This window comes from Danio rerio, chromosome 21 (genome assembly GCF_049306965.1).
Source record: "Danio rerio strain Tuebingen ecotype United States chromosome 21, GRCz12tu, whole genome shotgun sequence".
Lineage (NCBI taxonomy): Eukaryota > Metazoa > Chordata > Actinopteri > Cypriniformes > Danionidae > Danio > Danio rerio.
In genome coordinates, this window is record NC_133196.1 from 30453987 (window position 1) to 30481495 (window position 27509).

The window sequence follows — 27509 nt, forward strand, 5'->3', positions numbered from 1 at the left end:
TTAAACATTTGAATTTTTATTAAAAATGTTTAAACCCACAATCAAATATAAAAGTATACAAAATAGTTAACAGATCCTTTAAAAGAAATACATCCCTTACAAAACTAATAAGAAACAACAACAACACAATACCAAAATTTAATAATGATTTAAAAAAATCCTACAAACACAAGTAAAAATAAATACCACCATTTAAAAACAAATAAACAGAAGAAATTCAATTATAAATAACATCAACATACAAAATATGTTTACAACGCAAGGAGTAAAATCATAAAACATGTTAAACATGAACAGTCCTATGGAACAGTACATCACACAGAATATTTTACATCTACAGCCTCGAAATGAGTTTCCCTTCTCTGTCCTACATGAGACTTTTCAAACCATAGATAAAAGTGCTATACATCAGTGTACATCGCTTGTCATCTGCACAGACTGCTGATCCCCAAGTACATGATCTACATTCAGCATAGACAGTGTATGTGTGAGTAACTAAATGCTTAAATATAAGTGCTATTGGTTTACATGCACAGTACATGACCATCAGCCTTCACAGACAAGAGTGTATGCATGACATGGAGCAAAAAATTACAACCATACCTTGACATAGTAGTCATTTGAAACATGTTTGTGGTGAAGGGTAAAGAGATTACACCACAAACAGCTAGTTGGATGTTCCACTAAGTAAGCTTTTGAGACCAAAGGAGAAAGCAGCACCTAAAGAGAGCCCCAAAGCCAGGAAGAAAGTCATCAGAGCTCCTGCTGTTTCAGCATCTTTAGGCCTCACCAGTCTGGAAAAAAAGGAAATTGTTTGAAAAGAGCTTCATACTGAAACAAAAAGATTCTGTTTTCTGTAAACTTGTCCTGTTTGAGTACTTACTGTGGGGCATAGCTCATGGAGAGGCAGGCTAAATATCCATTTGAAATGGCAAACAAAGACATGAAGATGATATACGCCATGTCATGGTTGAAAACGACTGGCAAATAGTTGCGAGGTTGGACGTTGCAGAGCATGAGGGCAGGAATGAAAACCACTCTTGATAGCACAAAAATCGGAAAGAGTCGACTCTTCATGGAAGGCTGGGAGTTTGAGAAGTGAACAAAGCTAGATGTTAGAAAAGGAATTATTTAGGCATATATTTTACTGATGGATGCTTTGACGAGACTTACCCACTGAAGACAAGAAGTCAGACTCCTGCCGATCCAGTCCATCACATTGAAGACCAAGAACGAGCACAAAGGTACGAAGATGTGGTCTAGAAGTTGAAAAGTATGTAAATTAAAGTGCTTTGAAAAGCATACATTATTAGCTAGACATTTTTATGGACTCACCTTTGCCTTCAAAAAAGCCAGAGGGCTTTGTATTTATAGTAATTGCTGGGAAAACGGATAGAGTGACAGCAAACACGCAGGTCACGCATAATGCCATTACCCAAATCTACAAAAGAACACGAGAAATAAATTAACCAAATCCAGGTACACACTCATTGTTTTAAAAAATGTGTTTTTTATTTGTAACAAAGGGTGGGTGCATATAATTGTTTCTCAATACCTTTCTGAAGACTTGTGGCACAGTTGACTTCTCCTCAGTTTGCTCATCGTTGAACTTATTTAGCTTTTCACAAGCTTCCGTTTCACCGATGTCATTAAATTCATGACCAAGATCATTCAACTTCACTTTAACAGTCTCTGTAGCAACAAAAAGAACCAACATTGTGTCTTTGCTGCACTTTCTGTAATGTGTCCAAAAATGAGAAATGTGTCATACCAGAACCATTTGCTGATGGCTCCTTCACTGCATCTGCAGTTTCACAGGAAACTTTTTCCAAATAAGTTCTGGCAAATCTCTAAAGCATACCAATGATTTTCATTTTGTTCAAAATCGGCATTTATTAGAAAAGTGTTCATTAAATATAAAACTAATTCATGATGGATTAGGGCACCTACCAGATGTGGAAGTAAGAGGTAACAAAACAAAGTCAGTAGAGTGGCGGCACAGGGGGTTATGAAGTATCCCAGGGCAGAACTCTCTGGGTTGGTTTCAACTATGGAGTGGAAAGAATGGTCACTCAGAGTGCAAACAGTAGCTTTACTCACCCTGGTGTGATTCCAATACCCTGCGACCATTGTTCATCTTAGATGAAATCCAAGAGATCCATCCTCCATAGATGGCAATAAACCAGTTCAAAGCCCAGAAAAGTAAATAAAAACATTGCCAAAACAGTTAATGTGACTTCGGTGGGTTAACTGTAATAATATGATGCTCCAAGCACATTTTTGCGCACCAAAAAACAAAGAAAAAAAAGGTTTGACTAGATCTCCTCTTACTTATAGGGTGGATGTTTAATAAGAGCAGTCCCTAACTGTGCCTAAATTAACTTGTTTTTAAAGTTTCTTGGTCAAACAATGATTTCTCAGAGCTTCTTATGATTCCAGTTGAGCTGTCGAGAAAACGTGGAATGTTTTTGGCTATTTTCTGGACTTCTGAACTTCTCACGACCCTTTCGGCCAAGGAGTATAAGGGAGCTCCAGGATTTTTATTTAAAATATAATCATTTTTGTTCTGAAGATGAATAAAAGTCTTGAGACTGAATATTAATGCAAGGCAATGCAAGCTTTGTTCAATTAAAGAACTAGTAAATTATTACTGATCAAAGCTATGTTATGTTTTTAATTGTCTAGTTTAGTAGCAAGTAGGATTGGGCGATGTCAACCAATTTGGCATCGTACGATGTCTAATGCGAAACACCAGGATAGAGGATGACATCGCTGTCGTAGGTGATGAATTAATCATTTATGAATAATTAATTAATTAAAAGCAAATTAATTATTTGTAGTCTACCGTTTCAACAACCTGACCCTCATGGTCTTTGTTTTACCCATAAACAAATCAGAAATAAATAAATTACCACCAGTCAATCACTTTTTCTGCAGGACTCTGGCATAAATAGGCAGAGTGATCAGTGTCGTTGTAATGGCGTCAACAAAGTTGGTAAATAAAAAAGGTGCACAACCAACAGAAAACAACCAACAGTATTCTGAGGTTTTCACTAAAATTACTAAGTACAAGCGTGAAAGCGAAAGATTAAAGCAGTGTACTGACGCTGGGACACGTTACCTGATAGACTTAAAAAGACAGAAGAGTCGTTAGATAGACACGATTAAATAAATATCACACTTGACAATTATAGTGAGAAGCACTCCAGCAGTACATCCCTGATAAACTGTTCGACGTGCACTGCTTTCTGGGGTTTTGTGCTCAAGACCGCTGGAGCTTAGACGTGCGTATACGTGATGTACATTTTCATCACTGTAGTGTGGAAGGAGGGCTTTTCAGAAATGCTAGATGAAACGCCAGTGTGGACGTTGATTGTTTTCGTTCTATAATGCCATCTTAAAACTAAGACTTATTAGTGTGTAAATGGGACCTGAGTGTGTATTTTTTGCGAGTGGGTTGCTGCGACGGGGCGAGGCGGAAGACCGCAATGCCGGGTCAGCATCATGATGTCTATTAACCGTCGGGGATGGACGATGGCATCGTCTATCGACCCAACCCTAGTGACAAGTACGTCATTTCGTTTTATTAAGGAAAACAGAAACTTTATAAACATGTTTTCTAAGAAAAATGTGTTAAATACTTATTTTCCTCTCCGTATATTATCCCATAACATTTATTGTGCAAAACGTAGATATTCAGGTACTTACAGATATTTGAAAACAGCATGGCAAGACCAGAGAAGATTCCCGCCACTGCCTGTCCACTCATGAACACGGAGCTGAATCTAGAAGGAAGTTTCCCAACCAAACCAAAAAGACTACCTTGCAGAATGGCCCCAAACACTGTGCAAAAAAGATGAGTTCTATAAGATGATTTGCTAATTAAAGTGGAAATTGAACACACTATTCAAATCAAAATGAAAAGGGGAATAAAAATATACTGTATGTACAGCATCTAACTTTAAAATTATAAGAGACATACTGTTAATAAACCAGATGGTTGCCATGGTAATGGAAAAGAAGCTGTCCCGGTCCATATCAACTTTCACTAAAATGGCTGTGAGAATGAAGAGAAGTAATATAGCGACCATGCTGCCAGCAATCCGGATCTTTTCTGCAATGCTACATTTACAAAAGAAAACAAATTAGTCATGATAAAACAAATGATCATAATTATAGGTATTTAACTGTATGCAGGATTGCAGCTACATGTTGTTTGAACCGAATACTCACTGCTGGTATAGAAAGGAGTTGAGGAGTGTGAATAGCAGTAAGGGAAGCTGGGCTAGCAGCACACTGTTGTTACTGAACATATACGTGTCTGGCTGCGTAGAATTTGTACCATTTTTCAAACGGTCGGTGAAATACTGCAAATACAAAAAAGAAAGGAGTTCAAGCATGTACGATTTAAAGAAGACCTAAAGTAAGATCGGTAAATGTCTTACCGTCATTGCAGTTATGAAGAAGTTCCATGGAAGCAAAGTTCCCATTCCCAGCAGAAAAAAGATCACAGCCACAAGGCCACTGTCAAGGGTAGAGAGACAGTTATGCTATATAATATCTTTAATTAGAACAACAATGTAACGAAATAATTATCTTATTGTTTTTTTCTGAATAATTCAGTGGGCCTCTGGAACTGTCAATCAGCTGTTAACAAGGCTGATTTTATTACCTCCATAGCTACATATTCTGACTATAATCTCATGGCTCTAACTGAGACCTGGTTGAGGCCGGAGGACACTGCTACACATGCTACTCTTTCTGCTAATTTCTCTTTTTCCCACACTCCTCGTCAGACAGGGAGAGGGGGTGGGACTGGACTACTAATTTCCAAAGAATGGAAATTTACTCTGATACCGTCCCTGCCAACAATCAGCTCCTTTGAATTCCATGCAGTCACCATTATCCACCCCTTCTACATAAATGTGGTTGTCATCTACCGCCCACCAGGTAAATTAGGTCACTTCCTAGATGAACTGGATGTTCTTCTCTCATCTTTTTCTAATTTTGCCACTCCCTTATTGGTGCTAGGTGACTTCAACATCTACGTTGACAAACCGCAAGCTGCAGACTTTCAGACTTTGCTTGCCTCTTTTGACCTAAAAAGAGCACCTACTTCTGCTACCCACAAATCAGGTAATCAGCTAGACCTTATTTACACACGACACTGCTTCACTGATCAAACAATAGTAACTCCACTACAAATATCTGATCATTTCCTTCTGTCTCTCAACATCCACATTACTCCTGAGCCGCCACACACTCCAACACTGGTTACCTTTCGCAGAAACCTACGATCTCTCTCACCCAACAGACTATCCACCATTGTTTCAGACTCTCTTCCTCCATCTCGCAAACTCACTGCACTTGATTCGAACAGTGCCACTAATACACTCTGCTCCACACTAGCATCATGTCTAGACCGATTATGTCCTCTTGCATCCAGGCCAGCCCGTGCCAGTCCTCCTGCACCCTGGCTCTCAGATGCTCTCCGTGAGCATCGCTCAAAACTTCGGGCTGCGGAGAGAATTTGGCGGAAAACTAAAAATCCTGCACATCTCTTAACATACCAAACTCTTCTGTCCTCTTTCTCAGCTGAGGTTACTTCTGCAAAGCAGACGTATTACCGTCTGAAAATCAACAATGCCACTAATCCTCGCCTACTTTTTAAAACATTTTCATCCCTCCTCTATCCTCCTCCTCCACCCGCATCCTCCACACTTACTACTGATGACTTTGCTACATTCTTCTGCACCAAAACTGCAAAAATCAGTGCTCAATTTGCTGCACCTACAACAAACACGCAAGATACAACACCAACACCACACACACTCACCTCTTTTTCTCAGCTCTCTGAGTCTGAGGTGTCCAAACTTGTGCTATCTAGCCATGCAACCACCTGTCCACTCGATCCCATTCCCTCTCATCTCTTGCAAGCCATCTCTCCTGCAGTCATACCAACACTGACTCACATAATTAACACATCTCTTGACTCTGGTTTATTCCCCACTACATTTAAGCAGGCTAGGGTAACCCCACTGCTAAAGAAACCCAACCTGGACCATACGCTACTTGAAAACTACAGACCAGTATCCCTGCTTCCATTCATGGCCAAGATTCTGGAGAAAGTAGTGTTCAATCAAGTCCTGGACTTTCTTACTCAAAACAATCTCATGGACAACAAGCAATCCGGCTTTAAGAAAGGCCACTCAACTGAGACTGCCCTGCTCTCGGTCGTGGAGGATCTCAGACTGGCTAAAGCAGACTCTAAATCATCAGTCCTCATTTTGCTGGACTTGTCAGCTGCTTTTGACACTGTCAACCACCAGATCCTGCTATCTACGCTTGAGTCACTGGGCGTTGCGGGCACTGTTATACAATGGTTCAGATCTTACCTCTCTGACAGGTCATTCAGGGTGTCTTGGAGGGGAGAGGTGTCCAACCTACAGCATCTAAACACTGGGGTACCTCAAGGCTCTGTTCTTGGGCCACTTCTCTTCTCCATCTACACATCATCTCTAGGACCAGTCATCCAGAGACATGGATTCTCCTACCACTGCTATGCTGATGACACCCAGCTATACCTCTCTTTTCATCCTGATGATCCCTCCGTTCCAGCTCGTATCTCAGCCTGCCTGTTGGATATTTCACACTGGATGAAAGATCATCATCTTCAGCTGAACCTCGCAAAAACGGAAATGCTTATAGTTTCTGCCAACCCGACTCTACACCATAACTTTTCAATCCAGATGGATGGGGCAACCATTACTGCATCCAAAATGGTGAAAAGCCTTGGAGTAACGATTGATGACCAACTAAACTTCTCTGACTACATTTCTAGAACTGCTCGATCGTGCAGATTTGCACTCTATAACATCAGAAAGATCCGACCCTTCTTATCTGAACATGCAGCTCAACTCCTTGTTCAAGCTCTTGTTCTCTCCAAACTGGATTACTGCAACTCTCTACTAGCTGGGCTTCCAGCTAACTCTATCAAGCCTCTTCAACTGCTCCAGAATGCAGCAGCACGGGTTGTCTTCAATGAACCTAAACGAGCACATGTCACTCCACTGCTAGTCCGTTTGCACTGGCTGCCAGTTGCTGCTCGCATCAAATTCAAAACTCTGATGTTTGCCTACAAAGTGACTTCTGGCCTAGCACCTTCTTATCTGCACTCACTTCTGCAGATCTATGTGCCCTCCAGAAACTTGCGTTCTGTGAATGAACGTCGCCTCGTGGTTCCATCCCAAAGAGGGAAAAAATCACTTTCGCGAACGCTCACGCTCAATCTGCCCAGTTGGTGGAATGAACTCCCTAACTGCATCAGAACAGCAGAGTCACTCGCTATTTTCAAGAAACGACTAAAAACTCAACTATTTAGTCTCCACTTCACTTCCTAATCTGCAATTGCCTCTTTGAATATCACACTAATTGTACAAAAAAAAAAAAAAAAAAAAAAAAAAAAAAAAACTACTAACACTTCCCTTCTTAGACTTTACAGACCTGAAACTTGCCTTTAGTACTTATTCATTGTTGCTCTTAGTTGTGTAAATTGCTTCCTTGTCCTCATTTGTAAGTCGCTTTGGATAAAAGCGTCTGCTAAATGACTAAATGTAAATGTAAATGTAATTTCTCCAGTTGTCATGATAACTCTACTCACCCTTTATCCAGTGCTCCCTTACAAATCCTCATTTTGAAATGTGCTGAGAAAAACAAAAATAAGTTACAGTTAGGGAGTTAGATCATGAACCATTATTGACATTGTCATATGACAGATTTCATAACAATGTAAACAGTGACATCTGCTGGATACACGTGTGAACTAATCAAACTAACTTGTTTACAGCCTTTTTAATTTACAAAAACTGATGATAATTTCAGCTTATTAACTATCGTTTGTTTTGGGATTTTAGAAGACCCAAGACTTGATTCTGTATGCTTTTTAATGAAAACAAGTGATTGAGAGGGGAAACTAAATTCGATTTCCCTACTTGATTTTATCATTACATATAGTTTTTATTTTAAGACAGCTGGCCTATAAATCCATATCTTTTTGATCAAATTACATTAATTTCCGAAATTAAACGAATCATTTACCCCCAAATTTAAGTTTTCAAACCATTTACTCAAGCGGTTTGCAAAAGCTTTGAGTTTCTTTCTACTGACAAAGTAAAAAAATTAAATAAATTGTGAATAACTAAAATGACAAAATACTATGGAAGTCAATGGCTACTAGTTTCCAACATTCTTTAAAATATGTATTGAACTAAATAAAGATTCACACAGGTACAGTAAATTATGAATATTATATATATATATATATATATATATATATATATATATATATATATATATATATATACACACACGCGCATACATACACATTAACATACATTCTATCTAATAATTGTTTTTACAATATTGTTTCTATATCATTATTTTTAAAATAAAAATAAATCTGTGTATTAATAATATTGTAAAATCAACATTCAAAGCACATTGACCTAGAGTATACATAAGAACAACACTAAAACCACACAATAAAGCGCGCTTAAATAAAACGCGGCAAATTTCTTTTCCGCATGTCGTCATCAGACCCGCTCACACTAGCTTTGCTTTTGGTTTACAAGAATAAATAAATAAAAACGCGCGCCAAAAAGGATTGCGTTATTTAGACGTGTTAATTTAGCGGGAAACCATGATGTTATTGATATAGAGTTACATAAATAACCTATACACGTGAATAAAAATGAAAAGTTCTATCTGAATTTGATCATCATCATAACTTAAATCTCATACTCATAGATTCCATAAACACGTCAATCAAACATCATTCAAAAACTAAAGACAAGTATAAAACAATGTCATTCAAGCTAATTATGTCAGGGTTACTCACATAATTGTTCTTCTTTCAGGTCTTCAAATAAGCGCGAGCTGCGATTGTGATGATTTTTTCAAAGCTTGAAGTTTCCCGCCTTCACCGACCGCCCCTCTTTAGCTACGTAGTTACCACGTGTCACTTGACGTTTTTCCTCAGTAGTGCATGGGAAGTGATGTTTTCATTTTAATCGGTTCAGTTTTGGCCATCCGTGTTAGAATGAATCGTTCTCAGAGTTAAACCAGCTATCATTAAAACATTTAAATATTATACACATAGCCTATTATGTAATTTATAAACATAAAGATTAGTCCAGACGATGATGCTTTTTGCAAATGCTATTATTATAATTATTATAATAGGCCAAGTAGGCTAGTTTGAGAATCTGTGAAATAGCCTAGATTTGTTTTTAATATATACATTTGCAAAGTAAATAACAACTAAATTTTTTTTTTGTTTGTTTTTATGTTTGACATTTTTAAATGAATTAATGTTCAGCTAATGCTGTCATGGATTAAATAAATCAGGTATGTGTAGGCGAGACCTGGGGATAGCTGTAACACAGTTCAGATAACACTTCCAATCTCCAAAAGTGACTACAAATCAGCGGATTCACATCACATATTAGACCTCCACATATAAAAAAGTTAACTCCTCTGGCAAACAGAGTTTAGGGGAAAAGTACATTTTAGCTAAGAAAGTAAAATGTTTTACTTCAATTATTTTTGGGATATCGATGCCAGATTTAATTAAACCAAAGGTAAATGTCGTGTGTCTCTGTGTAGATATTTTTAATGCATGTTGTTGGTGCTAATGTTTTAGCTATTGTCTGCAAGGAGAGCATGGCTACAAAACTTTTGGTTATAACATCAGTGAAATGTGAACTACCCAAGCCCAAGTAGATTTAAAACTATATTTCTATGATTTGATTTCATTATTATAGGTCTTGGAAGAGAAAGACCTCAAAGCCAAACACATTTGAGTTCAGTGTTTGACCATAGCCTTATAAAGCCTGCAATCAGAAATAATGTTCAGCTGTTGAACTGATGCACATCCCATTCAGCTTTGCAAAAGAGACACACACTAATTATACTGAAAACTCAGTGTTGAATTAAAAAGCTTTCAATTCTTATTTTGTACTACTAAATCTCACCTTGATGGAAATCATAATGTACATCTCACCCCAGGGTGTGTTAATTAACCCATGTGGTCAATTGTAACATTTCACTCCTCCTGTTTGAAACTGTGCATCTGTTAATGCTGCAAAGATAACACGGACGCCATTTAATAGCAGACACTTTTAAACACCTAATAGAAATCTAAACGTAGACAGCTTGGCTAAAAGGCTAAACGTGGGCTCTCAGTGAAAATAGAAATCTAAGAATACACCTAAATAGTCAGCAAAGGGGATAATGTGTCAGATGTTTAGAGTCTCTCAGCCTCCACTGAAATGTCCTGGATTGCAAAGTGCAGGATGATGGTCCAGATCATACATTTTCAGATTCCCATCCACAATCTCTGCAAGTGAGAGCATTAAAACAAATCAGTTTCACTTGAAAGAAACATACACTTTTGGAAAAACAGAATTAAGAACATAAGAGAAATTGAAATTAGTCTCACCCTCAGCACCAATAGACACTAGCTTGACTCCCTTGCTGCTGATGAAGTCTAGGGCCTTGTTCACATTGGCAATCTTGTGAAAACGCATTTGGCCTTTGTCTGGTTTAGGGAATCTCACACCTGATATCACATGCACACAGCCAATAAAAAAAAGACTTGGATTTTTAAAAAGACATGTATAGAAATACCCCAGCAAACAATATTGTGTTTAATAGACGTCTAATATACATCTAAACTTAGACAGCTTGGCTAAAACAAGGCTAAATTTGCACTCATCAAGTAGACAAATTAGACAAACTTCATGTGTAGTCATTCATTTCTGTTTATTTAATGACTAGTCTTGGCCTATTCTTAGACGTCTATTAGATTTTCACTGACAGCCCAAATATAGCCTTGTTTTTGGCAAGACAATTATGTTTAGACATCTATCAGACATTTATTAGACATCTTTTAAAAACAAACAAACAAAAAAGTTTTCTGGGTAGTTTCAATCAAATTTCTAATGCACCGGCTTAAAGATCCAAACATACAAAGAGAAATCTAAAAAATGTTTGACCTCAAAATATTGGCTGTCCCTCTTTTCCCTAGTCTATTCTTTTTAAAAACATGCTTTTTAAAATCCAGCATTGTTGAATATGAATAAACTCAACCATTAGGTACATTTTTTTTTAAATTCTATTTAAATTAAACCAAAAATGTTGTCCATATGGACTGAACGTAAAACACACATCATATCCAAGGGCCTAGGGTATCTCGATTTCTATTACTTTTGGTCTGCATTAAAGCCAAGGGTTAACAAAAACACATGCAGAGCCATGTTTATCATTGCCAGCACAGTCAATAAAAAATTGTTTGGTTCCAAAGATAAGTCTTCTGCCTTAAAACCATAATGGAGTTTTACTAAATTATTTTAATTCTAAAATGAAAGAAATAAGCGTTCAGAATGAGTAGATCAAACAGTACCAAACAGTTATTCCCCTTCACTTTACAATAATAAACTCTTATTGATCGAATGAAAGATTAAAATTATATATCAGTGTATAAATCAATATTCACACACTTAGCTGGTGTTTATGAATCTGTCCAGGAATTTTGAAAAAGCAGACAGGAACCTTTGATGTTGTAATAGAATAACTATCTAATGACCCCTTCTTTGGTTTGAAGTGCTCTCTGGACCCAACATCAAATAATTAGGCTATTTCTGCTATATCCTTAAAGGTACATTCTTCTAGCACTTCATTATCAATATTTTGACTAAATGATTGTAGTTGGATTAACATAGCTGGGAGTTTTTGTGACTATATCAAATATTTAAAAAATACTGTATCAGTGACGGTAATTACTTTGTTGTGTATGCCGGGAAATTGATTCTCTTTATTTGACTTGAGGTTAAACATTGACCACTGAATGTAAATAAAATCCTTTTGCTGACCCCACTATAAAAATGACCCCCTGACTGTTTGCTTCTGTGTTTTTGTGCCTCATCTGAAGTCTTGTAATGACCAGCATGGAGTGTGGGCTGCGGTTGAAGTGGTTAATACTTGCACTGATATGTCCTCTCACTGCAGGTAGGTCTTATTTGCCTAATCAAGATAAATGCATTCTGAAATATAGACCTCCTCCAATTTTAATAATCTGTTTATAGGTGCTCCATCCAGAGAGGGTTCATGTCCCGAAGAAAATCTGGACATTGCAGGAGGGAGTTTTACTCTTTCTAATGGCTATTCAGATGGAAGTTATCTGCAATACATTTGTCCAGATGAACATTACCCATCTATTTCATCACGTCGTTGTCAATTTGGAGTCTGGACCCCAAAGGCCAGCTCTAGAAAAAAAGCTGAGTGCAAAAGTAAGAAATAGAGCTTCACTTTGTATCATTATATCATGAATAAATGCTGGATCTATTTAATGCTTTTATTATACTCTTCTACTATGTTTGATCATGCTTTTATTTTAGAAATCACATGTCCTAATCCTCGTGTTTTGGAGAACGGAGAGGTGGCTCCATATCAAGAGAGGTACTATATAAATGACGTAACCACTTACTCATGTAGTTCTGATTATAAATTTCGAGGCTCGAAGGTCCGGGTTTGCCAACCTAATGGGAAGTGGAATGGAAGCACGCCAATTTGTGGACGTGACTGTGAGTACCACCACTATTAATATCAGTGTGTAAAGACATCCCATTGAGTTTTTTTGGACATCTATTAGATTTGCACTGGAAAACCGAGTTAAAATTTATTTAAAACAACAATGGCTTTTTATTATATTATTTTCCATATTATTTAGCCAACATTTTCTGAAAAAAATGACATCGGTCATTTTGCATTGGTCCACAAATTTTCACTTAAAGTTTCTGTCTCACAGCAGATCACTGTCCTGATCCTGGCGTTCCCCCTGGTAGCAGTCGAACAGGCAGCATATTTAACATTGATGATGAAGTCACGTACCACTGTGACAGTCCATTGACCCTGATCGGTTCCAAAGTGCGAAAGTGTCTGGATGATGGCCAGTGGTCAGGAACAGAGCCACAGTGCTACGGTGAGTAACTTCTGATACTGATACTGTTACTGCTAGTAACTGAAGTTAGGAAATCATGTGCTTTTATGGACTTGTGTTCTGAGAAAAAAAAAGACATTGAGTTTATAACATCTTTAATATTGTGGTGTGATTACTGTACAGCTGATTTCACATATGACACTGCAATGGAAGCAGCTGAAGCTTTTGGCAATTCTCTAACGACAACTCTAACAGTTCAACAAGGGTTTGAAGATGGTACATTTAATCACAGATACATTTTTATTATCATAATTAATCCCTTTAATGCAAAACCGTCTTTTTAAGCACAGTTAAACATGAACACTGTGCTCCTTCTTTCTTCAGATCAGCATGGGAAGAAAATATCTTTGGATAGGGGTGGAAAACTTGATATCTACATTGCTGTGGATGCATCTGATAGCATTGACCCGAAGGATTTTGACAAAGCAAAAAAAATCATCAAAACACTCATAGAAAAGGTATGTCAGTTCTAAAATAATTTGAATGAACACATGACTCATGTAGTGACGTAGTAACATCACTTTTTTAGCACACTTATTTAGTTTACAGCATGGTCTTAAAGTTGAATGACTGGTTTTCTGTTTATTTACATGTTCATATTATTGGATAATGTATCCAAATCTTCAATGCTCTTTCTCCAAAGATTAGTTATTATGAGGTCTCTCCAAACTATGAGATCCTGATGTTTGCAACGGATGTTGATCAGATAGTTAAAATGAGGGATTTCAAAACTAATGAAAAGGCAAGAAACATCGTGAAGGTTTTTGAAGATCTGGACAACTTTAACTATGACAGTAAGTATTCTGATTTTATGTCTTGTAGTTGTTTTACAGCATAATATGCAAATCACACATTTAACGTACAAGTTTATGTTTTGGATTTCACAAAAAAAATATGTCATATAATATAAAATGCTATTATATGTGTGTGTAGTTTTCACTACATAAAATATTAGAGATATTGATTTTTTTTTCAGTGTAAACACACAATGAACACAGCATCGGAAATGACTGTAATTAAGTCTCACTTTTTTTTACTGGTTTCACTTTTAAAATAAAACTACAATATTAATGTGAGACATTGGAATATTACATTTAACTGTTACTCAGGGGCAAGGGCGTAGGTTTGCGCTTGACATTGGTGGGGACTGGGGACGAGTCACCCCCACCAAGAATGAATATTGTTTATATATATATATTTATATATTTTATATTTTGCTATTTATTATTTAACTGCTATTAAAATGTATTATTAAGTAATCCTCTCTTCTTACAATTTATTAAGTTAAATTAAATAGTCATGCGCGTAGCCAAGGGGGGTCAGGTGGTTTGAAAGACCAAAAGTTGGATTATTATTATTATTATGTTTGAATTTATCTTATTATTCAAATGGCTAAATTCTCACATAAGGAAGGTTGTTCCTTGTATTTATAATAACTATTCAACAAGATTACCCAGCAAAAATTTGCTCTTAATATGTCACTTAAATGTATTATTTATACCTCAGGTGAAAAACTACAAAAAGGTTGTTTTTCAGAAAACAAATAACCCCTCCTTTCAATAAGCTGGCTACAGGCCTGAAAGTGTCATGTTAAAATAATGTTTATTCACTGATAAAGAGAGAGTTTAATAAAGACTTTCGTTCATTTTTCGTACAAATTAAACATGTCTCACAGTATTATTAAAAGATGGAAAACAGGCTGTAGTTTTTCTGACTAATTGTTTCACCTGAACTTGGAGATGTTACTCTAAGAGATTAGGAGAACTGGCAGGGTCATATACGTTTACATGTAGGTGTTTATTCTGCAGTTAGTTTTCAGGGAATATTGTTTACAGACTATATCAGTCTGCTTTAACATTAGATTTAGACTGACCGTAAAAGCGGTGAAAACACCAGCAATAGCAGCATTACCATGATGGACTCATTCAGTAGCGAACTTGAGTTTATGTGACTTACACTTTTCGTTGAAAAAAGCTCTTTATGTCCACCTTTTTTTGCTACCTCCATCCTCACTTGTGTGTGTCTGTCATACATCTCACACACATCGGGAAATTCCCCCTGCGCAGTTGTTTTGGCGCTGTTTGTATCTGGAACTATGATCTGAAAGCAGCCACTCACATGACAGCATGGAAAGGGACAGCCAATCACAATGTTCATATGTGTTTGGGGGCGGTGCGACTCGAGGAGAGAACGTGATTTAACCCTTTCAGCATGTCTAAGTTTATACTGACAGCGTAATGTTTTTAAGTGAATTAAATTATTGGTGGGGACATTTTAGTAGTTTGTGGATATTGTTGGGGACACAATAAATCTACGCCCCTGCTCAGGGGAACGAAACACTTACTAAAGTAAAGTAAAGGGAGGGGTTGTGGGGAATGGGGATTCGTCAGAAATCAATCATCTGAAATACTATAAAAACGGGCCAATGAAATGCAATCACAATCACTCGTGAATAAAGATGCAAGCTGTGCATTGAAAAGTCACCTTTTCTAGCTGAAGAGCCGAACTGCAATGGTCAGCTAAGGCGCAATTGCTTGAGGTGAAGAAACAGCATTTCCGTTCCCCCCTTCGGAAACAAGGGTTACTTTAGTAACTGTGTCATTCCCCAGCAGGAGGGGAACTTCAATGCTACAGTATGTGGAAACTTGTATGAAAAACGCCACAGCGATTGAACCTTACCATGACACTGGTGAGAGGTTTGCCAAGATTTCAGCATGAGCGCACCATCATCACCAAAGACGCAGCCCTCCAACGTGCCACCTGGCCCTAATTTACTTACGTATGAAGCATTTTAAGACCTATTATATATATTTTTTTTGAGGAGTCGTAAAAAAATACACCTAGTTATTGTTCTAGGAATTTCAGTATACCACAGTACGTTGGAAAAGCTTGCAGTCCTGATTGGGAGGACGCTGCGGAGGCCACCTGCTGCCCAAATGGAGAGACCTGGTGGCAAGAAGACATGGACTAACCCTGAGAAGGGAAAGTACACACATGAAAGATGGTTAGTGGGGAGGGAAGAGGACTGAACTCAAGGGAACTCAACTGAACAGAGTGATAAAAGCAACCAGGGCTCATTGTGGAAACGTAGCCCCGTGAACGTATTCGTATTCGAGCGGTTTTTGTTTTTGTGGATCCGCGAGAGGCCGCTGTGCGCGCTTTTACGTGTCTCGGGCGCCTCTTGGAAGCGTTTGTCGTTTGCGCCCGCGCCGTTCTCGCGCGAAAAGCCGCCGGATCGGCCGACCCGGCAGACCCGGCCACCCTCCTCTTCCTCTTCCTCTTCCTCCTCCTCCTTCCCTAAACCCGAGCGACGGTTCGCAAAAGTTGTCCAAAAAAAAAAAAAGCAAAAGCCCTCGTCTTCGATTTCGACCGCGTTTTCGGATCCCTCCGCATTCTCGCCCTTATTTTTTGGATTCTGTTTTTCATCTTACCTGATTTCTGGAACCGCTGTTTCCCAGACTTGATCCCGGTCATCGTCCCCACGGCCGGCTCCTCCTCCTCCTCCGGGGCCTCTGCTCTGCCGACGTAACGCTGTGAGCTAAGCGGACAAACTGGTTGCATCGGGAAAGCCCTCCACTCGGAGGCGAGCCGTCGGCACCACACCGCCCCGCAGCGTTCGCTCGAAAAAAACTAAACGCGGCCGTACATACCTCTGGCCACGTAAATCGCGGTCTTCAGAAACGTCCGCAGGGCTACGTTTCCAGAATGAGCTTGGGTTGGAAAAAAGTGCACGTATATGTGCTAGAGAGAAAGGCGCGGAAAGCGTGTTACACCACCAAACTGAATTTTCTCATTCATAGGAGTTCACCAGCACACATGAAGAAATTGACTTCACTCGAAGATTATAAAATCTCGCGATAGTAGTCGTCCAGCCTACAGCTCTACAGATATCTGTTAGAGAGGCGCCACGTGCTAACAGCCAGGAAGAAGCGTTGCTCTTAGTGGGGTGCGCTTTCACTCCTGGGGGACACGGCTCGCATTTGCTCTGATAAGCGAGGGAGATGGCGTCCGCTATCCAGTGGGCCAACCTCTAATTGGATACGGCAATTCCCTTCTGCCGATTGCTGTAAAAGACAAAGAGCTGCTCAGAGGATCTAAAGCTTTGAGTGCGGTCCACATAAATTATGCAGAGCACAAACTGGACACAGCAGTGAAAGGGCTGGGCCTGCCTCCTGCAGCACTTGCAGGCTTACTATGTAGTCTTAAAAAGAAAGGACTGTAGGAACCTAGGGCACCTAGGTGGGCCAGGGTCTCAGGAAAATGTGAGAGTTGGCCGGCCCGAATTGCTGGCACACTTTGCTGGCCAAAAATGCCTCTAGATACCTGACCCTCTTGACTGATGCCAACGCGTTCAGCAGAGCTGTTTACCTGGACAGAAATCTCCAAGCGAGTATGAGAGAGGGACAGGATTGATTTAAATATCCATCTTGCACCTCTGGGAACTGGATGAGGTGATGCTTTCCCAGCGCACCATCATCCCCGCACTATCAGAGCGGGGATAATCGCATCGCCAACCCTTCAGTGTAGATCGAACAGCCTTAGATCCAGCCAGCTGAAGGAGGACAGCATCATACTGATCTGGCATGTCCGGGGTCCCTCTCGGAGAGAAATACACCACACAGCGAATAGACTCCACTTCAGGGACTAGGCATGTTTCGTAGATTGTGCTCTAGCCTGAGTGATGGTGTTAAACACTAAACCGATAGGTCACCTAAGTCTTTCATGCTCCATCTATAGACCACACGTGATCACTGTTGAAATTCTTGATTGGCTGGAGGGTGTGCATTAAATTTGTTGAAACGCACAGGGGTGCATTTCCCAAATCCATCATTAGCCAACTAAGGTCAACAAACATAGTTCGCTGATTTGCTGTTGACCATCCATCAATCCACCAATCCATCGTTCCAACGAACATTTGCAAACTGCGTCGCAAACTTGAACACTTGCAACTACACCTCTGGAGCTGTAGTTAGAAACATAGTTCCTGGCTGTGTTCTATACCCAGTTATCCCCCCTATGCCCTAATCATTTAGTGAAACTTTCAAAGTTTGAATTATTAAAAATAAAAAAGCGTTAAGGTTATCTCTCTTAGGTGTAATTTGCTTTTAAACTATTTTTACAGTTCAGTTTTAGCAAACTTCATGTTTACAGTTGTGCTCCCTTCGCAGTGCACTTTGAAAACATTCATATAATTTTGAACACAGCCTCATGGCAAAAAAAGCTATAGGTGACCTATTATTTAAAATCGGAATTTATGTTACGTCTCCAAAGCTTGTGAAAATAAAAAAACATAGTATATGTTAGTTCTTTTAATTTATAGTGGGCTATTTATTAATTATCTATACTGTATATGACATGGACCTGCTGGTTAGAACTTTCTGCTGTGGTTTGCATGTGTCAAATTGTAAAAGTAGACTTATATATTAATATAAATATATTTTTAAATAAATTGGCTCATCATTTATTTATTTATTTATATGATTTATATATGATATTAGAAAAGGTGTTTTTTGGAAGTAATTTTATGTTTTAGAATGGAATATGTAATAATCTCAATAATATTTGTAAAGGAAACAAAGGCCCTATATGTGCCATTTACATATATTTAAATTAATTTGGAAAACGAGTGCATGTTTTTATCACATCTAATATTAGATTTTATTTTAAATGCATGTTTGTGTAAAACAATATACTTTGCACAAAGAAATGATGTTTTTTTTTTTTTTGCTAAAGAAGTAGTTACTTTACCCAGTCTAGAGGATTATTATGGGCGTTTTATGCTAAACTAACGTGGTTCAAGCGATGGAACTGCGACAGAGAAACTAGGGGTTTTGGGAAACACTCGTCAATACATTGTTCTATTCTCAAAACGATGCATTGTACTATGATAGTTCAGCCATGAGTTACGTTGTTGTTTGGAAAACGCACCCCAGGTTGTTCCAGTTTTGATCACAGTTCATAAATGTTGCAGTTTCAGCTTAAAACTGAATTTTATTTGAAATATGCTGTCACTTACCATACTTTTAAAATAATTTTATAATTTTTTTACATGTTTGTTTGTTTTTTACCAACAGAAAAAGGCGATCGAACAGGCACTAATATCGCTAAACTTTACTTGAAGATTTTAGACAGCATGTCACTTGAGCAGGTCCAGAATAAAGAAGACTTTCTTCAGACCCAACACGTCATCATCGTGTTTACTGATGGTAATGACTTATCAGTATCTGCATACAATCATCATCAACCAGACATCGCTTTTCCTGTTGTATATGTTTGTGAATCTGTACTTACAAGTTAAATTCCTTACCAAGTTTTTGATCAGAAAGATTAGCTGAATTCTTTAACAAAATATCCAGTGTAATACAAGGATCTTAGAACACATCAGTGCATATCAGAACCGAGATAACTGATCTGTCATTGCTTCTTTTTACTTCATAGGCCAAGCTAACATGGGAGGGAATCCCAAACCTAAAGTGGACCTAATAAAGAATCTTGTCATTAAAAATAATGCAAGTCGAGAGAATAAACTTGGTGAGCAAGTACATTTATAGGTTCATATTGTTTATTGCATCAAGATAACAATGTGTCCTTTCTTGTCAGATCTTTATGTATTTGGAGTTGGAAAGGATGTAAAGAAAGAAGACATGAATGGATTAGTGTCAGAGAAGAAAGATGAAAGACATTTTTTTAAGCTTCCAGACTTGGACGAGGTGCAGAATACGTTTGACCTCATGCTTGGTAATAAATCTATAATTTAAATTTCTGTGAATATTTACCTCACACTCTTGATGTATATTGAAATGTTCCATCCAGGGTATTCACAGTTGCAATCAGAATTATTAGCCCCCCTTTGAATTTTATTTTCTTTTTTGAATAGTACCCAAATGATGTTTAACAGATCAAGGAAATTTCCACAGTTTGTCTGATAATATTTTTTTTCTGGAGAAAGTCTTATTTGTTTTATTTCGGCTAGATTTTAATGTCAAAATTATTAGCCCCTTCAAGCTATATATATATATATATATATATATATTGATAGTCTACAGAACAAACTATTATGTTTAGAAATGTGATGAAAAAATCTCTCCGTTAAACAGAAGATGGGGAAAAAAATAAACATGGGGGCTAATAATTCAGGGGGTTTAATAATTCGTACTGCAACTGCTGCAATATATATTTTTTAATTTGCATTTAAAAGAAATAGTTGCTAAAAACTGAATTAAGATATTAACTCAGATTAGAAAAAAAACTTTTACCATATTTTCTGTGTTGTAAAATTGCTGATAACAACCTTTTAATTGCACAACTCTGACCTTTTACAAAAAACATTTCTTTTTGTGATTTTTTTTTTATTTCCTGTACTTGGAAATGAACAGGCCTCTCTGTCAATTCTGATGTCATTTTTCACAATTCTGAATGTATAACTTGAAGTAGACTATATATATTTCACAGACAAGGTTTAAGGCCGAGACTAAACTGTTCTGTTTTGTCTTAAGATGCACACTAGTAATGTGTGTTCTATATTTTTTTAAAAAGCTACTTAAATTCCCAAATTTAACTAGGGCCTATCCTAGTGAAAAAGAAATATGCAAAATATTCTTGCGGCTAGACTAACTGTAAGAGTTAAAGGGATAGTTCTGCCAAAACAAAACTTTAGCTATTTTTCCATATGCTCATGTGGTTCCAAACCTTTATAAGTTTTTTTATTTTTTGTTTTTGTTGATCACAATAAAAGTTATTTTAATAAATGTCAGAAACCTGTAACCATTGACTTCCAAAGTATTTTTTGTTAGTTACATGTAGTTGTTAGTTACAATGTTAATTATTATTGTATTTTCTACCATGATCAAACAGTGAACAATACTTGTACATCATTTATTGTTTACAGTTCAGCATTAACTAATGCATGAATATAATTCAACACTGTGCTTGTTAACATTAGCTAATGGACTGCAAGATAACATTAACTAACACTAAACAACTGCATTTTCATTACTCTAACAAACATGAATAAATGAATGAACGTATTGTTCATTGTTTGTTCACGTTAGTAAATTAATGAACTAATATTAACTATGTGTTCTGTATTGTAAAGTTTTACCATCTGTGGTACTGTAGAAGTCAGTGGTTACAGGTTTCAGCTTTCTTCAGAGTATCTTGTTTTGTGCTCATCAAAGTAATTAAAACTCATAAATATTTGGAACCACTTGAGAGTGAGTAAATAGTGAGTACATTTTAGTTTTTGGGTGAACTATCCATTCACTGTTTAGTTAACTTGAAGTGTGCTATTTCGAAACAACTCATTTTGTATATTTTAATTGTCACTAAACTGTAATATCGTAAAACTTTTAATTTATTTAATGAACAAATTGAAGTATGCTTAGTATTATTTAACTATATTCCCGTGTAAGTGCATGATTAGTGATATTAAATTGTACTTGTTTTTGTATATGAATTAACTAGAAGTGTCCCACAAGCAACATATTGTAAATGTATCCTTTTTGAGTGAAAAAAAAACTGGTTATCTAAGAGTACACTAACAGATCACTTTCAGTATAATAAATAAACTATAAACTAACAGTTTAGTGAGAGTATACCACAAAGAACAAATAAATTATTTACTACAAGTAATACAAAAATAAAACTTCTAATTTCACTTGCAGTACAAATGAAAAACAGGATTGTGGACCACTTGTGCACTAACAGTCTACTGTTACAAATAAAAGTATAGTTTATATACTATATATGTGGACCAATTTACTCCCAAGCATTATTCCTAAGCGTTAGTACTATTCAGTATTGACACATTTACAGTAAGAAATCTTTAATCTTTAATCTTAATCTTTAAGCAACTAAACAGGCTTAAATAAATGTTGACAGAATTTTTAAAGAAGTATCTGCTTTCTTACACAGATGATAGCACCGTTGTAGGATTGTGTGGGATGCAGCAAAACTATGATGGATCAAATAAACGCAGCGCATACCCCTGGTTGGCACAGCTTAGTATTGCAGTGAGGATCCTTTTTTTTTGTCAGATGTTATCATATGTGCATATACAACTTTTTTTTCTCCAATGAGAAGATGCATGCATGTTATAGCTAAAGAGATTAATCTTTCTATGAATAAAAATCTCTTTTCTCTGCTCTTTCTGTAGCAATCGCAGATCTCAGATTGCATGGGCTCGTTAGTTACCTCCCGGTATATCTTGACAGCAGCCCACTGTTTTAAAGAAGGAGACACACCGGATAAGATAACGGTGTATTTGGAAAAAAACACGGGTAATGTTGTGTCCTGATTTCCTTTGATCGTATTTTCAGACTGAAGAATAGACAAATTTGTTATTAAGTGAATCTTGTTATGATGTCTACTTTTCTTTTTGTAGATGTAAAAGTGGAAAAGGTTTTCATTCATCCTAATTATAGCCTCACAGCAAAACAAAGCATTGGAATAAAGGAATTTTATGACTTTGATGTCGCACTTCTGCAGCTCAAAACTCCTGTTAAGATGAGCGTCAATCTACGGTTAATCTACGCACAGAATTTTACTTAATTTAGAATAAGTGTTGTTTAAACTGCTGATTGTTATGTGTATCTCTGTACAGGCCAATCTGCCTCCCCTGCACCAAAGAAACCAATAGAGCACTGAAACTTTCAGACAGTCAAGGGACTTGTGAAAAACATGGTAAGAAACTAGACACACCCTTATTTATCAAATGCATATAAGAAACAGTATTTAACTGTTTCTAAGCATTGATATTTGGACAATGAGACATGCGTTTCTTTTCTGCTGTGTATATGTTACAGAGCAAATATTATTGAGCAATGAGCTTGTGGATGCTGCTTTCACATCTAAAATGGACATGGAAAAACGCAGTCCACGGAAAATAAGGAGGATCACAGTCAAGCTTGGAAAATATGTAATGCTTCTCATTTTTTTATCTGATGTGTTTGTCTGATCATGTTGTGAGACCTCCTCTATAGTGTAATGTGGTACAGTAAATGAGTAAATAGAGATAAGTGGTCAGCATTGGGATTTTGATGGAAGTGTGAGACTCACTGTATAAGAAATAGCGAAAGAGTGGTATTTCTGTAACCCCCACTAGTCCTACACCACCCAACCTGCTCCAAGCTGGGATCGAAACGGCAACTCTCCGCAAGGTAGTCAGTTGCTTTAACAATGAGGCTAAAGACCATAGCCTCCACTGTTTGTCACTAGAGCACCTTTTAGAGGTCAGAGGAGTGAAGTTTACCTGCACAGCACATCACTAGATAGCCTCTATTACACTCACCCCCCTAAACCTCACTTCCATCCAGGTACATGGCACCAATGTAACCCCTGCTGGTCCTACACCACCCAACCCGCTCTGAGCTGGGATTGAACCAGCAACTCCCAGTATGTTTGAGTAACTGCTCTGTTACGTTTACAATCACGAGTCACTTTATTACAAACACTATCAAATGAAAATCCCAGTCGATCAACAGTTTCAGAAAAAAAATACTCAGACCAGACCATCAGCCACCAACCACCATGCCGTGGTCAGTCACTTAAAGGTGCCATATACTGCATCAGATCAATAAGTTAAGTTGTTCTCTAATATCTACATAGTAGGTACGTGACTTAGGTAGGTTCAAACATTTTTCAGAAATGGTTTTATATGCTTTCAATTTTATATGCTTATTTGTTCCTTCATATCTGTCAGATTACCCAGTAAACACGATAAATTAACAAGAGATATCCCCCACCTTCTTTGAGGTGGCACCAAGGAAATGTATAATCTGTATATCCTGCATTTTGCGTTCTTTTGAGCTCTAAAGAATCATTGTTTAGTAACGCATAAAAAACAAACTGGTGCAGCTGGCTTTGACTTTGCAGTGTCTCCCGTTTTCAAAATAAGAGTCCCACATACATGGTAAATGTAAACTTTGATAAACCTAAAACTAAGAGAGGACAGTTATCATTGTTATAATCTCAAAACATATTAATAATCCCGAGTGCAACATATCAGTCTGTGTTTTGGCAGCTGATGACTGAATGAAAATAATTGAGTGAATTTGGCCACTGAGTGCACTGGAAAGGATGCTGTTTGGCTTGTGCTTTGATGGTTGATAAATCCCAGATTAGATTTTTACTTCTTAGTCACACCCTGTGATGGCTATTTCCCTATAACACTTAGCATGATGTCTATTAGTAATAACACATAGTACTTTGATTTCTGTCATGCATACAAATGTTAAGTAAATAATTTATTAAGAAACTTACACCGATAGGGGTTTGATGCCATCTTGTGATGGTCAGACAAAAACTGGGAAAAGCATTTGGCGTGAAAACTCTCACAGTGCATTATGACTATTCGCCAACCCAAGGGTGTCCAAACTCGGTTCTGGAGGGCTGGTGTCCTGCAGATTTTAGCTCAAACTTGCCTTAACACACCTGCACACAAATGCATCAGACCGGAAAAGGAAGCTCCTGCGTCAACTTTTGCAGTTGGAAATATCAAGCTTGGGGAACTCTGACCTGCGAAATCGCATAACATGATTGCGTGAGACCAGTCAAAGATCAAAACATGACCTCTCTGGACAGGAATTTAAAACATGGACTGATTACTCGCCTTTTTTTCTAATCATCTTGTTTAATCCCGTCCCTTTTAGCAACGACGTACGACAGAATTTTGTACGCTCAAACTCTAGTGTGACCGCAGGATAAGAGCTTGATTAGCTAGCCCAGGTGCATCTGATTGTGGTTGGAACTAAACTTTGCAGGACACCAGCCCTCCAGGACTGTGTTTGGGCTCCCCTGCTCTAGCCACTTACTGTACATTGGTTGTAGCCTGTGATTGTATAATTTAGTGAAGAATGAGATTATTTATAATTTTTGCCATGTGATATGTGCACTGTGCATCAGAAAACATTACTGGATTATTGGTATTACAAGTCATTCATTTTAAAATACATTTTTCTTCTTTTTCTTTAGCTGGATGCTTGTGTTGAAGATGCAAAAAAAGCAAAAGGAATCGAAGTGGCAGACGCGACGGAGGCAGTTACAAAAAATTTCTTGTGCAGTGGTGGTAATCAACCACAAAGAGATGATGTTTCCTGCAAAGGTATATTTGATTTTCATCATCAACATGGCAGCTTTTAACCTTTTTATTATTAGGGACCTAATATCCTGTCTGCATATCATTTTGTAACAGGTGAATCAGGTGGAGCCACACATGTGGATAAATATGGCCGACTGATTCAGGTGAGATTTCCTCTCTTTTTGGAAATAGTATTGATGATGTGGTAATGATCAAGGGTCGGTTGTCAACTAATAACAGAAAAAAATGATGCAGATTTGTAAAACGATATTGTGATTGTGTAAACATGAATTAGTGAAAACATTGACATCATGTATTACACTGCACTGTAAAAAAATCTTTGTTGCCTTAAATTTTTAAGCTGGATCAAATCAAAAAAAGTGTGGATTCTGGTGCCTGTACAAGAAGGTTGGATTAGCTGGCTAGCCATTTAGGTTTCAGTTTAGTTTACACAAATCCTGGGTTCTAGGAACAAAGCTTTAATATTTTTTGATGGTTATGGTGTCTTAAGCCGCATGGCTACTCTGCTCCGGGACAGGCTATGTTCTGTTTTAGAGAACACAAACTGCGATCCAACTAATCAGCTGTGAGCAAAGTGACACAATAAAGCCACTCCACTTTTTCTCTTGCTCCAAATTATACAGTAAAAAACCTTTGAATCTACAATTGTCGGATTTGATATATCCGTTACACAGGCTGTTTTAATTTGAATAAAGAATACTAGCTGAAAAATAAATGTTTTATTTTTAATCAGTAAATAAAGGTTTTGATTTCTGCATCTCCATATTCCTTTTAATGTTTAGTTTACCTCCTTTTATTGGCAATTCTCAATCAGAGAGTAATTACAAGTGAGGGAAAGGAAATACATAATACATTAATTGAAGAAAAAATATTGGGTGGTAATTAAACACATTCCTTACTCTCTGAACCATATTCAGAGGAAAATAAAGAAAGTAAACATCAACAACAACAAACAAACAAAACAATAACAACAATATAATGATAATAATAATGGTGATACGGTGGCTCAGATCATGATCGCCTCACAGCACGAAAGTTGCTTGTTCAAGCCTCGGTTGGGTCATTTGACATTTCTGTGTAAAGTTTGCATGTCCTTCCAATGTTACTGTGGGTTTTCTCCAGGTGCTTCAGTTTCCCCCACAGTCCAAAGATGCGGTACAGGTGAATTGAATAAGCTAAATTGGCCATTGTGTATGTGTGTGAATGAGAGTGTATGGATGTTTCCCAGTGTTGGGTTGCGGGTGGAAGGGCATCCATTGTGTAAATATATGCTGGATAAGTTGTTGGTTCATTTCGCAGTGGTGATATTAGATTTATAGAGGGACTAAGTCAAAAAGAAACATAAGTAAGCCATTACTGTTAAATGTCAGAAATCAGACACACATTCTTTTCCCATTACATTCTTAGAGAAGTTTTTTATCAAAAGACTGACACAGACAGGGTTAGATATTTAAGATTGTTTACATAAATAATAATGAAAAAAGCACTTTTTAAAAATACAACAGAAAAGGTTGCCAAACTGTATAGAAATCTTCTGTTTTGCCATTAATTGTAAATGTAATTTTCTGTATTTGAATAAACTGCAACAGGTCATATATCTGATAAAAATAGTTGACCGGAGAAGGATTTTTCCACTTCAGTAGTATAATTCTTGTAGCAATTATTAAGCAATGGGGTAATACACTTATGCAAAGATGACAGCGATACATTTAAGTCCAAACATTTCTACTAAAGGACATGATTCAATTTTTAAAAGACAAATATCAGAGATTGATTTAAAAATTGATGTAAAGTATTACTTTTAATGTTTTGACAATATTGTCGTCTGTACATGAAATGCATTAATTAATATCTGTTGTATGTTTTCTTGTGTTTTATTAATATCTGTTGACTTTTTGACAGATTGGTGTTGTTAGCTGGGGAGTGAAGAACCTCTGCTCAAAAGCGAAACTTGATGCAGTTTCGGTTTCAGACTCCAGAGATTACCATATCAATCTTTTAAGACCAGATATACAGTCATTCCTTAAAAAGCACCTGGAAAATGACAAATTAGGACACACTCTTACTTTCTTGCCATGATCTAACTGATAGTGTGTGAGAGCAGTTTGATAAAACACTGGCTAAATAGCTGGACTTTGTTAAAAATAAATACAATTTATTATAAACAGTCTTTCATGTATTGTGCTTATGTTGCTGTGGGACGATGTCATTAACACAAAGGTAAAAAATACCAATGTTCTCAATTATAGCAAAGAGCTTAGAATGACCAAGAGGCGACACTCAATAGAATGTTCCATTGCAACAGCAGCGCCCAGCATCAACCCCGGATTCCGCCATTTTGGAGTGAAAGCGATC

General features: G+C 37.3%; 3 protein-coding genes across 6 annotated transcripts in view; 1 reads left to right on the forward strand and 2 right to left on the reverse strand.

Annotated features, from left to right (window-relative positions):
- slc29a2 (solute carrier family 29 member 2) lies at positions 1–15122 on the reverse strand. 2 transcript variants are annotated; one of them, XM_073934507.1, is made up of 14 exons: positions 15014–15122; positions 10268–10396; positions 7661–7703; positions 4446–4524; positions 4234–4367; positions 3983–4122; positions 3709–3843; positions 1951–2048; positions 1772–1850; positions 1556–1692; positions 1336–1441; positions 1174–1259; positions 884–1083; positions 1–794 (listed from the first exon to the last, which is right to left on the reverse strand). In XM_073934507.1, the coding sequence occupies exons 3-14, from the start codon at positions 7690–7692 to the stop codon at positions 668–670; spliced, it is 1353 nt and encodes a 450-aa protein (XP_073790608.1). In that variant the 5' UTR covers positions 7693–7703; positions 10268–10396; positions 15014–15122; the 3' UTR covers positions 1–667.
- si:dkeyp-50d11.2 overlaps positions 1–27509 on the reverse strand; it is a 195899-nt gene that overhangs the window by 86501 nt on the left and 81889 nt on the right. The gene's annotated exons all lie outside the window — the stretch shown is intronic.
- cfb (complement factor B) lies at positions 11948–27324 on the forward strand. 3 transcript variants are annotated; one of them, NM_131338.2, is given in 18 exon segments: positions 11948–12066; positions 12144–12347; positions 12456–12641; positions 12869–13039; positions 13181–13273; positions 13382–13515; positions 13701–13851; positions 19132–19263; positions 19496–19588; positions 19658–19795; positions 21971–22068; positions 22212–22335; positions 22440–22578; positions 22659–22738; positions 22861–22973; positions 25028–25157; positions 25248–25297; positions 27057–27324. In NM_131338.2, coding segments are annotated over 18 exon segments (2283 nt in total). In that variant the 5' UTR covers positions 11948–11996; the 3' UTR covers positions 27234–27324.